We start from the raw sequence: 14,995 nt of genomic DNA, 5'->3' as shown, positions 1-14,995 counted from the left end.
CTACTACACAGAGGGCTTTAAGATTTATGTGGAAAATGATTCTGTGGTCAATAAAAAACAACAACAGCATAAATTACACCCCTTCAAGTGTGAGAGATGATATTGTTGAGGAAAACACAAGAATACCATCCATTCTCATTCCCTGTTCAGTGTTCAGTGCTTCCCATGAGTTTGCATCCACAGCTAATTTCAAATAGACGTCACTGTTGATCAATTTTATGAAATAACAAGATGTCATCAAACTTTCAGACTCAGTGTCCCCAGTCTGGGACAAATACCTAACGTCAGCAAATCTGATATTTTTCCTGTTGTGTAAACTTGCATATGAACTCTATTAAACAGTGCAACCGTGACAAGTTCCTCCTAAAATGACTTGTTTTGGGGTGGGGAAATAGGATTTCATTAGAAGAGAAAAGTCTGTGGCCGTTAGAAGTCAGCATGAGGTTAAAAGCCTCATGATGCGTTTTTATGGTATGTTAATGATTACAAGCTCTCCTAACGACCATAGGACTGGCTACTGTCTCAAGTTATAGCAGCAACAGTTTCAGTTGAGCACATGTTAATCACTAATTATACAGACATTAACGCTTAAAAAGGAAAAGGCAAAGAATGACTGATTCACCACGACCATATTCTCAGTTTCAGTGTTGATTGGATTAATAATGGGAGCAGGGCAGGAGGTGCTGCCACCTAATTAAGAGTTGCATCAATGGCCCATTGATGAAGATTCAGGGTCAGTGAGGGGCACATGCGGAACCATGCCAACATCATGATTTGAGCCCTCTTCAGTCAACTCAAATCTGGAGGGGAGCTTCCTGTACACTCACTGGGGATAACAAGCGGCCCATTGTGTGTGTCTGAGTGCGTGATTGTGTGTGTGTGTGTGTGTGTGTGTGTCTTTGTGATGGTGGAAGTGGAGGGTCGAGGACAACCCTGATGAGGAGACTGTGACCAGGTGTCATGTGATGGGTGGAAGCGAACACAATGGCCACTTGAAGAAGAAAGTAAACAACATTAACCCCTGTTGGTGTTCTCCCCAGCGTTCATCTCCCTGCACTGACCCCTCACCCACCCACAAGGAGTCACACTGCCCCGCATGAGCTCTCCAGTCTCCACAACCATATAATGATCCGCCACTTCAGGCCTGCAGTGTTTACATTTTCTTTAAATCCTATGGAGCATGCAGGACTCCACCCTGGCACTGCAGGAAGCAGGATTACTGTCATTCTGATCTTTTAAAGACTTTTCCAGACTTTAATAACCGTGGCATGTTGGCTATTGTTTTCATTAATCATCTCTGTACAAACAATCTCGGAAACATCTCGTTTTTTTAAACTGTGTTGTAGATAGATGGATGTTTTTATTCAGCTTTGGCTCAGTTCTGCGCTCGCTACTGACACAGCGATCAACAACAACCGTGTCCAAACCAGGTTCATCACCCCCACCCTGCAAGCCACCAGCCTCTCAGCTTGTGCTTCATATATTTGCATGTATTTTCTGTGTTTATTGTAAAATATACATATAACTAAGAATTAGCTGAAAAATAGGTCACAATTCTTTTCAATTTAAATCATCAAGTTTTTTTCAGTTCTACTTTGACCAATAACAAATAAAGTTTCTTTTTCCTCCTCTTCTTTCACTTGTAAAATGTGGAACGACATGAATGATGTTCCTGTTTTCCGTGTCATTTTAGTTCACCGCACTGTTGTGTCTGGTTTTGTCATGAAGATTTCAGGAAAGGGATTTAGAAGTCCCATATGCAAAATATATTAAAAAAATTAGTTTCCTTTTATTCCAGCAGCCACAAATCCTGACAACATTTAACATGGAAAAGATGATCCTTCTATAATGTTTAGTGCTATATGGAAAACGTTTCCTGCTGTATGATTTTATTGCATTATGGATGTTTTTGACTACAACCATAAACTGGATTTAAGTGGGGAGTAATAAGGTCCAGGGAGTATCCAGTTTGACATCAAGGACCTGATTTATAAGGAAAACATTAAACATTTTGGGACTTTTCTTTCAAAATTGTAATTAATACCAGCATGAGATATGATGTAAAGTGGATGACACGTATACAACAAATACAAGTTTTTATTTATTCACTGTTGCCAGGTGACACAGATGTGAGGAAACGGCTTGTTTCAAGACAAACAGACCAACAGTGAAGGACCAAACATCTGATATTTTAGATCGTTCCTTGAATTTATGAGCTATGAAGCGGAAAATCAGACCCAGAAGAAATAAAATATTCAAACCTAGACAGTATGAAAATGTGAATTAGAGGTTTTCTTCCATTACTTCAGGTGCTGATAAGACATTTTTTTGTACTGACTCAGATGGTGTTGCAGTACTTGCCACACATGACAAATCTGCTACACGAGTAACACTGAGTTTGAAAACATCAGTCACTTGATTAATTTATTTAATAGCGATAATATATTTAACTGAATTCTTGTACAAATCATGAAACTAATGTGCTGAGCACAGTTTACAGCTCTTAGTGTTTGTTTTTTACTGAGTCTTCATATTGTTTCTCTACAAGTGGCATTGATTATTGGAGCTGTTATTACTGCCAGACAATGGAGTGTTTTATAAACACGACATAAATGAGTATAGAATCACTTTGTGTTGCACTGGAAAAAGATTAAGTTGGGTTAAGATTATATTCTTTTTGTTACATTTTAAGTCATCGTCATCATAAACTAACATGTTTGTGAATATAAAGGTAATGCTTGTTTGCAACCTGCTGTCTCTGGTTGTGCAGGGACTTCTTGTGATATGATAATTAAGTAACCAAGTAATTGGTGCAAAAAGTTTTTCCGAACATTATAAGACTAAAGACATGACTACTGACTTTAGCAAACGTGCTCACGATCAAGATGTAACAGCCTGTTAATCAAATCTTTTCCCTCTCTATCCAAACCACTGTTATGTACACGTTCAGGTTGTGAAACATAATCCTGAACTTCCACTGATGGGATCACACAAGCTGGGGCAACAGGCTGATGACATTAGTGCAAGATTATTTTCAACTTTCGAACTCAAACTTTGTTTTGATGTCGACTACACACCTCCAAAGTGCTCGAAATGGACCACATTAAGCTACAATGACAAACACGCACACAGACTCACGAGGTGAAAGCCATACCAGCCGCACTGTTGCAGCTGGTAAAAACACTATTTAAATGCTCTAAAACCACATTACATTGTATAATGATCTGTGCATGGCCATGAGGGTTACAACAAAGCTCCTTCATGAAAATGTAATATTTTGTAATTCAAAGGTTTTATGGGAAGTGACACTGTGCTTGCAATTTCAACCTATAACTTACAAATACTGATAATAAGACAATGATTATTTTAAATGCCTTGCCAGAATTGGAATATGGTCTAAATGAATAATCTTGTATTTACAGGTTTTGTCCAGTTTCACTTTCCAACATGTAGCGGAAGGTTTCAAAGCCAAAGCTCAGCTTTATTCCCGCAGGGGCCAATATTTATTTGGTGTTGATAAACTGTGACAGACCGCTCAAATAATATGCATATGTACATTTCCTAACTAATTTATCATGGGACAAAAAGCCTTAAAACAGACCAAATACATTTCACCACATGCAGTAAAAAATGTGTAAGAGACACTCAAACTGATTAAATCTAACAAGGGTATAACCAGAATGACCCAGTTTCGCTGCACATCTCTGGGCTCCTCCTCAGTGATTTACAAGGAAGTTTTCTGTCTTAGTTGTCAGAGAAAGCCTCAGACTGAGAGCCGCAAAGCGATTGTTTTATTTGACCTCAAACAAAGAGCTTTCTGTGTGGGTGACTGTTCCCAAACTCAGATTTTTTACCGAAATTCTATATTTTGCAGTTTTTGGCGTAAAACCCCTCTCCTACTGCGCATTCAGTATCTGGATAGAAAGACCACACCACAGCTGTAGACTCCCTGTTGCTAAGCTTAAACCAACTTAGATTACACTGCCTTGGATGGCTAAATCATGAAGGAAGTGAGTGAAACGTGGTGAAAGATGAGTTTCTTTCTTTGTGAAACATCTGCAAGTCAATGACTCTCTGGGTGTTTGAATTTTTTTTTTTATGGTCTTCATATTTGTTCTCATTTGTGAACATGAGAGCTATGGCAGACGTTCTGTAAAGCTTAAACTTCCTATGCTAACTAAGTTAACTAACTTAAGTTCATATTCAACTCTCCAAAGAGGTCTTGCTCATTTGAAGAGAAAACGCTTTTGTAAGTCACGCCTCTGGCAAGATGTTTGAGCAGAAGAATGACAACTTTGTGGCTGCTTTTCTGAGCAGCTGCACTGCAACCAAGAAGATAGTTTTAATTAATTTACCAACATGTGAAGAAATTTATAGCAAATGGGAGAGAATGTTTCTTGTGTGCTGCAACATTTGTAGGGGGGTAGTTTCAGGGTTTTTCTGTATTTAAGCATCAGAACATGAAATCAGCATAGGTTTTTACTCTCCTACACCATCATAGTTGTTCTCTGTTGAATAAATCAATACCACATATCAAACTCTCAGAATTGATTGGCTTAAAAATAAGGACAAACAAAAACAAATCCCCCTCTTTAAAAATAAAGTGGAATATTTCTGAGTCCAAGCACTCATGCTGAATTGCTCTGTGAAAAAACAGTACTTAATGCCAGGAGGCTTTATATGATTTGGAGAAGTGATGCGGTGATAACATTTTTAAAAGTTTAGCAAACTGAGGGGCCTTTCTCTGTGTGTGCGTCACAGCGTGGACAAAAATACACCGATGGCCCAAAATACTTTTCAATAGAGTTACACAGCCACTGTAGTGGACCCTGTTCCACTCTTCACAAGCATCCTGTTAGAGCAACAACAAGCTGTGTAAGTGAGGGCTGGCCCCTCGTCTGTGAGTAAGATTGGGGATAAAGCAGCAGGGAGCTGGTAGCACATGATGAGATGCAGCAGGCAGTCTGAAAGTGTTATTGTCTGTTTTGTATGTGTAATGGACGACTGACTGACACATGTCTGAGTAACAGCCTGACACAGCTTGAATGCAGCAGCTCCTCAGGCTTCAAACTGCTATTACGGCGTCTGTGAGCTGTTTGTGTGTCTCACTTACCTCCAGCCTGAACATAACATCGATAACCCCTCAGCCTGGCCTAAAAAATGTAATCAGCATGTGGCCTTTGATGTGGGTTGAGTGGCCATATTCAGAGTGAAGTGTCACATGCAGACGTGCACAGCCATGCACACACACACACACACATGCTGAAGCGCACATAGAGACCATACACTCATAAACACTAACATGCACACACACACGCACATGCAGACACATGCACACACATTGCGCATGCGCTCATTGTAAACAACAATCCTCAGGTTGTGTCCTTCATCCTGTTTCATGTTTACGTGTTTCCGAGGAATTCTCGAGATGGCAATGCGAGGTAACCTAATGAAAGATCGGAGCTAGAAGCATGTGATGTGACGTCAGTAAATGCACATGGTACCGTTATTGACTTAACTGACCTCTGATGGCTTTGTACCTAAGGATACTAAAGGCAACTGACAAAAGACCTTGGGGATACTGCTTTCTGTGCTGTGGGGCTGACAGCTTGGATTTATATTGTGTACCAACATAAAGTACACTCAGGCCTCATCTGGCACTCCAACATTCATCAACATGGTTGGGGCAGCAGGGTTTATGTGGCAGATCAAGTCCTTTGGCACTAAATATCATGTTTGTATTAGAGCTTAACTGCAGACCAACCATATCCCTTGAAAAGCATGAAGAAACAGACAATTTTCTGCAATTTTGTCCTGTCTCCTCTGATTACATTTATGGATGGTTTCTACATGTATCATCTAACATATATGAGATCATGAGAATAATTGGAGACATGAGTAGTCATTATGTTTAAAGTTGCCACAATTAATGTATTTTTTGACTGATGACAATGCAAAGATTAGGCTATAACAAAGTTTCTACAGCGCAAAAAAAAAAGAAAGATGTTTTAATCAAAGTAAAAATACTTGATGATTAGGTATTTTGTTTTCCATGGTTTTATCACATAAAAAGAGGATAATAGGAAAATATGGACTGGAAACACATTGAAGCATGTAGCGGAACCCTATTAAAGGGATAGTTCAACATTTGAACTTTTTCCATAATCCCTAGGAGTAGGTTCATTACCTTTAGAGCTATGGTCTATGATTTGAAAGACGATGAGACAGATTTTACACACACACACCTCTCCCCTCCAAGCTCGTATGGCCCTCCCCTTGGAGCCTCAGCAGAACCATTAGCAGAGCAGAGCAACAAGCCTGCCAGCAGGAACCAAACATGACGGGGCGGTGCGTGGCGCAGTGGGTAGAGCGGTCGCCCCATGTAGAGGCTACAGTCCTCAACGCAGGCGGCCCCGGTTCGAATCCCGCGTCGGCCAGACCCTTCCTGCATGTCATTCCCCCTCTCTCTGCCTCCCCCTTTCCTGTCTATCTATACTGTGGACTATCGAATAAAGGCAAAAAGCCAAAAAATATATATACTTAAAAAAAAAAAAAAAAAGGAGCTGGCGCCAGCTTTGAATGCAGAGTAACAATGTCGGATTCACAAGTCACAACTTCCACAATAAAAACCAATGGTTACCTGTTCAACATAAACTCTGCTGTATCAGCAGCATCGCCTCTCAGGCTCATCTTGGCGGAGCTTTCTCTCCATCAGTCAACGATGATCCCATGTTTACTGTTGGGTTTTTTTGCATCGCCTCTTCCTCTCTGTCTTTTCAAGCCCCACTATGTAGTTTTTACCTTAAAGTAATGTTTCTGAACTCATTGAAGTAGTAGAAAAATGTCTAATAGGATGAATGATGCCACCGCTGCAGCCTGAGCGTAGTCGCTCTGGGTCCAACATTAGGTGCGTTTCCATTACCCCTTGAAATGCGCAAAACCTAAATATCGAAATTAAAAACTGGTAATGGAAACACCTACATTTCGAAAAAACTCTCAAATATCGCAAAAAAGTTTTTGCGCTCTCATGAGGTGGTTTTTGAGACGTATCGATACAAACGTGTATCGCAAAAGTGTAATGGAAACACTTTTTTCGCTTTTCTACACATCACCGGCGTCAGCGGAGTTGTGTGTGTCCACGCTGTGTTGGTTTATGTAACTTGAGGGGACAAATGAACCACATGTTTATTGTCATGCATTGCTGACCTGGGCATTGTTTCTCAATAAATTAGAAAAACCTTTCCTATCGTTCCCCTTTTCCGTGCATGGTTGAAGGAGATTGGCTCGCATCCAGGCTCCCACTCCCTCCTGCGCCGACATGTCACCTTAAGTCACATAAACCAGTACGGGTGTGTGGACACCACCACCTATATTGTTGTCAGCGCCTCATCACTGCTGGTGTTTAAAAGGCTCCGTTCTTTCTGCAGTCAGGTTAATGCGCACATCCGCCGTGTTGGTAAACAAATAATCCCTCTATATCAACGGAGGCAACCGTGCTTGAGCAGCTTGGGTTGGAGGTGGTGTGAGTGCGGGCCAGCGGGGGACAGAGGAGGGGCATTAGAGCTTCAGCACGGAACAACTGGCCCGTGTGAGTGCGCCCTTATTTGTAGCCGCTGCAGCACCACACGGGCTTTGCCTTTCAGTAATCAAGCGCTGTTTTTGTCTTTGTTAAAAACAATAACAGCAACAGCTGTCGGCAGCTGAGATTGCTGTGCCGTCACCATAGAAACGCAAGACGCATTACGGCTCATTCGCAAAACACCTTTCAATGGAAACACCCGCAAATAGCAATTGCACTTTTTCGAAGTTTCAGAAATATCGCTTTTATTTTGCGAAAATCTGTAATGGAAACGCAGCTACTGTGTTCGTTGAGCAGCTCGCGTCTCAAAACAACATGCACCGATACCTAAAGGTAATGAACCTACCGCTATGACTATAGGGATCATGGTAATAGGCCAATTTGCCAAAATGTTTAACTATCCCTTTAAGAACTTTCTTTTCTTTTTCTTTTTCTCTTTTTCTTTTATTGCTTTCATCAAAGCAGCAATGGAAAAGACATAGACTGGGGATGAACTGCCACTAGGCACCACATGCTGGACTCGAGCCTTGGCCGCAGCCAAAAATATTAGGCCTATACCAATGACTCATTGAAAGTTTGTGGTGCACCAGTGAAGATGTGTCAGGAATGGTAAGCTAGTCCTACTTTTGTGTTGTTTGTTAGCTTACTCGCAGTGGCTAACATAGTTTTACCCTCTAACTCCCACTGTGTCCTGAAAAGATTTCAGTTGACAGGTGAAAGAGCAGTGTTCAAGAGGGTTAGTGGTATGAGAAAATATGAGAGAGACTCTAGAGACACAAACTCACAGACTAGCAGTCATGTCCTACTGTATGTTCCCCGGGTCCTATGTTCCCCACTTTGTATGGGACCGGGGAGCATACTGTAGGACCCTTTAGAAAAAGGGTCCTATGTTCCCCACTTTTTCCCAAAAGGACCCGGGGAACATGCAATTTTTGGTCCCATGGAAGTGGAGTTGTGACTTAGCAGATTTTTGCCTATTTTTGAGTGAGAAGTTGAGTTGTGACTTTGAGCAAGAAGTGTAATTGTCCCATTGGTTGGGTTTAGGCAATGAAGAAAGGAGTTGGTTAAGTTTAGTAAAAAGACCAGGTAGTGGCTATAGATAGAGTCCAGATAAGTATAGAGAGCCCATTGACCAGCAACAGTGGGGAACATAGGAACCTTTTTGGGAAAAACGGGGAACATAGGACCCGGGGAACATAATGTGTTAAAGGGACAACAAGGAATTTTGGAAAAGCGAAGCGTTTTCACACTACATTTATGAGCCTCCGCGCACACCGTAGAATTCTTCGACCGGCGCAAGACGGATTCATATTTTCATTCATCAAGAATTAAAGTCAGAGGTTCAAAGAGGTTCAGATACCGTTGTAGTTCTGACCATAAACGGCAATATGGCGGCGTTATTCTCATGAGCGTCCGCGAAACCAAAAGTAAGGAAACGCTGGTTGGCTCGACCAGCATTTCCACCATTAATTAAAATAACAAAATAACGATAGAGATAAAACGATATATTTATCGAAAATGGAGCCATTAACAAGTCCACATTAACGTGAGACTTTTTTATAACCAAATAGAAACTCCTCGTTGTCCCTTTAATATAAACTCTGAGACTATTGTTGGTTCACTGCAGTTTCCAGGTGCAGTTCCCCAGGTGGAAATATAGGTCTACACATGCTATTGACTACTTATTCCTCCCATGATATTTTTTGCATTATTTCAAAAACACCATGTGGACATGTTAACAAGGTTAGGCTTGATTTTGATTGAAGGGAGACTTCAAAGGATAAACCAATATAAACTCTCCCATAGGTGTTGAATTAAGTTATGATTTGGTGACTGTGAGGGCCATAGCATATGATTCACATCATTTCCTTTTCTCATCCAACCATTCAGTGACCCCTCGCGCCCTCTGTAGAGCCATCTGCAGCTGCTCCATCTTCACTTATTTCATTCAGGTTTTACCTTTAGCCTGTCTCCCATCTGTGTAAGTGAATTAAACTTGAACCTACGGTTGAACGGTGATGTCATGAGGTCCAGGTGTACGTCTCTACATCACCAAAGCATTGATGAAAAAATTTCAAAGGGTATTAAGTTACTCTTTCAAGAATCGTCTGAAGCTCACTGGGGCCCCTCTAACAAACTCAGTCAAGATATCAAATGTTATCGTTACTACTATATATTCACCGTTGTTATGGGAAATGTATGATCAAAGAAGAATACATTTCAGTGGAAATGAATCACAATTCCTGAAAATCACAGAGGAAAATAAACTCATTTATATGAGCATTTTTTCCTGCACTGCAATGATGCACAGTTATTCAAAATCTCTTTCGAAACCAGGGATTTAGTATGGGCCTCTCCTTCACTTCCTCTATGGCGAGTATCGTCGCTGTGAGGAACGTCCCATTTCCAAGATAGTACTGCTTTGCAGACTTGAAACAAACATCTTTTTGTGCAAATGGAGGAGGGAGACGATCATGTGCTTGATATTATCTGTTTATGAAGTGGTCATACAGTGGCCTTCTATGTTCTAGCCATCAGCATTCAACTCAACAGTTTGGTCTTTCAGTGTTGTTTTGCATTTCTAATTAATCTGAATGTTAAATTTATGTGTATGGAAGTTGTGGCTTTACAGAAGAACAAGAATAGGTTGGTAGTCTCATCTAGAAATAGAACAACTTGTACCCTCAGTTAAACAATGATATACCATACAGAGAGTTTTATGACCCATATATTTAGCATAAACTCACTTGGTAAACATATACAGCATTTTTGGGTTATGAACTCACTGTCATCTCATCTTAGAGAAACAGAGGAGATCACAGAGTAGCAAAAAATAAACAGAGATATATATAAATGGGGAATGCGTATCAATACATAGGCAGGTCTGTCACCTAGTGGACAGACTGTGTAACACTTGATGCAGTTACAGAGAACATCTCATTGGGCTGGACTGAATTTCCATGAAAGTAATGAATTATTTTTTTCATAGTGAACTGACACACAGTGAATTATTTATTAATGTAATTATCTTACATAACATGAATTATGGTTTGCATACAATATAAATACAGCAGCGTTGAGTTCGTTCTGTTTTTGTACACAGGTTAAGAGATCTTTGGCAGCTGCCAGCTGCAGCTTCATATTCACGCTACAGAAAAATACAATACTCACATCCGACCAAGAAAGGCAAATACGCATATCTCTATCTGCTGACATTTTCAACCTCAAAACAGATTAAGGTGCATAAAAAGTTAAAAAACAACAACAACAACAACAAACAAACAAAAAAAACATCAAACAAATAGATTCATGACCATTGTCTGTATACAGAAGGTTAAACAGAAAATCAGGATTGTTGCATTCCAACCCCATGGGTAATTATACAAAGCTTTTACTTATAATAACTCAGAAATTATAATAATAATAAAAACTGTCAAAACTGTGAAAATAACTGGAGTCCAATAAATGATAAATGCCATTATAACAACAACACTGCCTATAACAAAGACAAAAATAACAGTAATGAAAGAAAAAGCGGAAGAATAACAGTCATGGAAGTCTATGGTCAGTTATAGACAGAGCGTCACTCTCTGTGAATTTCCAGGTTGAGACTCAAGCTTCCTGATCCACATAAAAAATAATTAATACATCAAACTCTGCCATACATTTATAGATTGATACAGTGGATATTTATACTGAGATTGAGTAACTTTTGGGACACATAAGCTACTGATTATTGTCATAATAATAATAATACAGATAAACATCATGTAAATACTGAACACTCTGCTCATCACCCTGAGACTTCTTTTTTTTTAATACTCGTGGCTTCGTCAGTCAACCAGCAATCCTTTCATAAAATTGCCTTTTACATCTCTCGGCTTTTTCCCTGACTATTACCGAGGAAACAAGTCACCCTGACTCCTAAGCTGCTTGTTTGAAGACTTCCTCCCTAGTGTGGATTAAGAGGCTCGGTTGTTTTCAGCAGGCTCTAAGGCTGTAATGGGCTTCAGCCTGGTTGAGATGTGCATTTTACTTCCTGCCACTGTCTGGCGCAGGGAGGACAAACGGCTGCGGAAACCCTCTCCAGAGAAAAAATAAAGCATTGGATCAAAGCAGGAGTTGGCCGCAGCCAGGCACAGCGTCACCACGACAGACTTCTGCATGGCGATCTTCTCTGTGCAGGGAGCGTCTTTCAGGGAGTTCAGGTGGATGGTTCGCTGTATGTGGTAGGGCATGAAGCTGATGAGAAAGGTCAGCAGGACGATGACAATCATCCGGATGGCTCTGTTGCCTGCACCCCGCTGACGACGGGCAGCATGGGTGCGAGACAGTAAGGTGTGGACAATACCGGCATAGCAAAGCAGGATCACCAGGAACGGCAGAACAAAGCCTGTCACCAGAGACAGGTAGTTCAGCACAAGTAGTTTCTTCACGGCTTTACCACCACTTGGAGGCTCAAAGCACTTGGTTTTATTTGTGTCAGGATCAAAATGTTGCCCGGACATGAGGAAGGGTGAGGATGAAAGACAAATAAACACCCAGATGCCGACACACACCAGGCGAGCTCGGTTTTCTGTGACCAGCCGCAGGTTCTGCACAGGGAAGACAATGGCCAAGAAACGTGTGATAGACATGGCTGCCATGAAGTAAATACTGCAGTACAGGTTTACATAGAGAGCGTAGGAGCTGATGCGACAGAGAAAATCCCCGTAGTTCCACTGGCCCTTGTTGACATAGTAGATAACTCGCAGTGGCAGTGTCATCACACACAGCAGATCAGACACGGCCAAGTTTAGCATGTAAACATGGAAAGGGGAGCTCTGCCTGTATGTTTTGATCAGCACCACCAGAGCGAAGCCGTTCCCGACTAGACCCAACACGGTGATGATGGAGTAGGACGTGGAATAAACCTGGTTCCGGAAGTCATCAATGGAGTCACAGTCAGTAGAGTTGGTCCCCACACTGTCTGTCTGATTCAGCTCCATTTGTGGTTACACCAGCAGCTGCTGAGACAGAGAGATACAACATGAAGCCGTGTGCAAAACAAATGTTATGGTGATGTGTGCAAAGTAGAGAAAAGAAAGAGACGTACATGCATGCAACACAGAAGAGTGATGACTGTATATGGGAGATTGTCGATGTACCGCTATAGTTCGCCAACCGTGGAAGGAAACGAAATTGAGAAGATAAGTCTTTTAGATTTTTATCAGGTCACATGACAGAGATGAAGTTGTAATATCTGTTGCTGTAGTCTAATTTGTACATGGTTTACATTCTTTTCAGTTCATCTAAATATCTGCATCAGATCACATCATGATGGGTAACTCCAAACTCAAGGTAATTTCCATTAATAACATTAATATAGAAATGCATCAAGTGAATCATAATCTCCTGCAAGTTACTGTAAACTTGGTTTCTGGGTAACTGACACACTTTTATTGAAGAGTCCACATGGCTTTGTTGGCTACAGTAAATTATATTTGTCTAAATTAAAGTTTAAAGTTCATAAATGTTTCCATACCAACAATTCACAACATGTATATCTTTAGTGGGAGACTTATGAAACATGTTCCATTTGGATGGTCTACTTATGTTAATCTTTACACTGGCCAAACACTGGATGTCAACATATTACACCGTAGTTACACCGTGGTTACATGCTGCCACTTAAATTCTCTATTAATTCTCCTTAACTAAAGCAAATAAAATTCCTTACCGCTGTGTTCCTCTCTGCTGAGCACTTCTCCTGTGTACACAACTGCAGCACAACCTCACAGTGCGTCTCCTCTGTGGCTCGGTCTTGTCTGACAGATGTTGCAGCGCTAGTGGGAGGACTCTGCAGCAGGTGGCTGCCTCTTTATAACGCTTTGTTGTTTGGAAGCATTTCAAAGTGGGACTGGTCTTTTGTTTTCACTGTGCGGCACGGCAGCATCAAAGCCAGGCAGTGACATCATTAACTGTGCACACACACATGATACTATAAATGAAAGGAGAAACAAAAACAGAGGTGCATTGACACTTTAAGTTCTGCTCTTCTTACTTGGTCGCTGCCATTACACCTATTCCATGTATGTTTTCCTGAATTCACCTCACTCTTATTCTTTTGCAGGGACCAGAAGACATGTCTCAGTCTGTCTTTACCTGCAACTTTACCCACAGGATCAAGTGACAAATTGTTCCCTTACTTACCTTCTTCTGTTTGCTTGCCTAATCTATTTTCATGACTAGTATTTGTATACTGGAATTCTAGAAGTAGTCAAACAATCTTGTACCTTTTGAAGTATGTTCATATTAGAGGCACTTGAATAAGATATACCATATAGATATACCGTATAGAGTAGTAAAACATGAGATGGTGATAAAAGGTGATAAAAACAAAGATATGAAAATGCAGGGGTTAACCAACGCAATCCCTGTTGAATGATGATGGAGGACTTTAGTTTCTTCCATAGCATTTCCGAATGCAAATGGGTGTGGTTTATAGTTGGTAAATGAGTGCGGATACTGCTGTGGAAATGGACAAACTCATTTTTGCATTTGAGAGGCCTGTGCAGTGGAAGGGCAGGATAATTCATCTATAACTCATTTAGTGGTCAGCTGGCAAAAGCAAACATTCAAGCCCCACTTGCACAAAGGAGGCATCTGTATCAACACCACAGACTATGTGATCATAGAATTATTACTTTGTTTGCCTGATTGTGCATTAAGTCCACTGAAAAGACTAATTGCATGGGCAGAAAGCTGTGATAAGTGTTTTGACCCTTTCTTACAGAGGCTGATAGTGCACTTGTAAGTTCTGAGTAATGCAATTAAAAGCTCTATGAAGTAGCATGCTTTTATCTCTGTTTACATGTGGTGCTTTTATATGTACAGCCACCATGTCTGATGCATTTAGTATAGTTCGCCAGACATGCCCGGGAAACATTCATCAAGTTAACCAGCACTTTAAACAAAGCCCCACATAAGTAGCTGCAAATTCAAATGGGTGACAAATTACATCTGAAATGTCTGCCTCTCTGCTTCTATAGGTGGAGTGGAGTTATCACTTTAAAGAGCCATTGCTTTTTAAGTACAGTGATCTGTAAAATCCAATAATGTTGCTTGGAAGTCATGATGACTAATATAGTAAACATCTTCATCCTGTAAGCGGAATTATTAGGAATTTCACAGTGACTATATTTTTCTGTTTGCTTTTACGACTTTTGTTTACTTGCCCTTAGTATTTCCCTGTCATTAGTTACTGGCAAAGACATTAAGTGCAGTTAATTTCTGTCAATGTAGCTGAGGTTTGCCAATTATAAACGATAAAACAATCCAATGAGGTGTGGCAGTTAGTTAATAACACAAGGGCTTCAATGACAAAAGTACTTCCACATCCAGTATTGCCAGTATAGGTTTACATGGCATGAGTGT

At 40.7% G+C, this 14,995-nt stretch overlaps 1 protein-coding gene across 1 annotated transcript; it reads right to left on the bottom strand.

The window, feature by feature from the left end:
- Positions 1 to 11,453: 11,453 nt before the first annotated feature.
- cysltr1 (cysteinyl leukotriene receptor 1) lies at positions 11,454 to 13,387 on the bottom strand. Its single transcript, XM_085788428.1, has 2 exons — positions 13,299 to 13,387; positions 11,454 to 12,585 (listed from the first exon to the last, which is right to left on the bottom strand). The coding sequence occupies exon 2, from the start codon at positions 12,565 to 12,567 to the stop codon at positions 11,542 to 11,544; it is 1,026 nt and encodes a 341-aa protein (XP_085644554.1). The 5' UTR covers positions 12,568 to 12,585; positions 13,299 to 13,387; the 3' UTR covers positions 11,454 to 11,541.
- Between the last annotated feature and the right edge of the window lie 1,608 nt (positions 13,388 to 14,995).

This window comes from Trachurus japonicus, chromosome 10 (assembly GCF_045865225.1).
Source record: "Trachurus japonicus isolate A0001 chromosome 10, Traja_1.0".
In the NCBI taxonomy this organism is placed as follows: Eukaryota; Metazoa; Chordata; class Actinopteri; order Carangiformes; family Carangidae; genus Trachurus; species Trachurus japonicus.
This window is presented reverse-complemented; position numbering and strand designations above follow the sequence as displayed.

Excerpts from the sequence above, each read along its gene's own strand:
- cysltr1 (XM_085788428.1), bottom strand. The coding sequence starts at position 12,567 with ATGGAGCTGAATCAGACAGACAGTGTGGGGACCAACTCTACTGACTGT.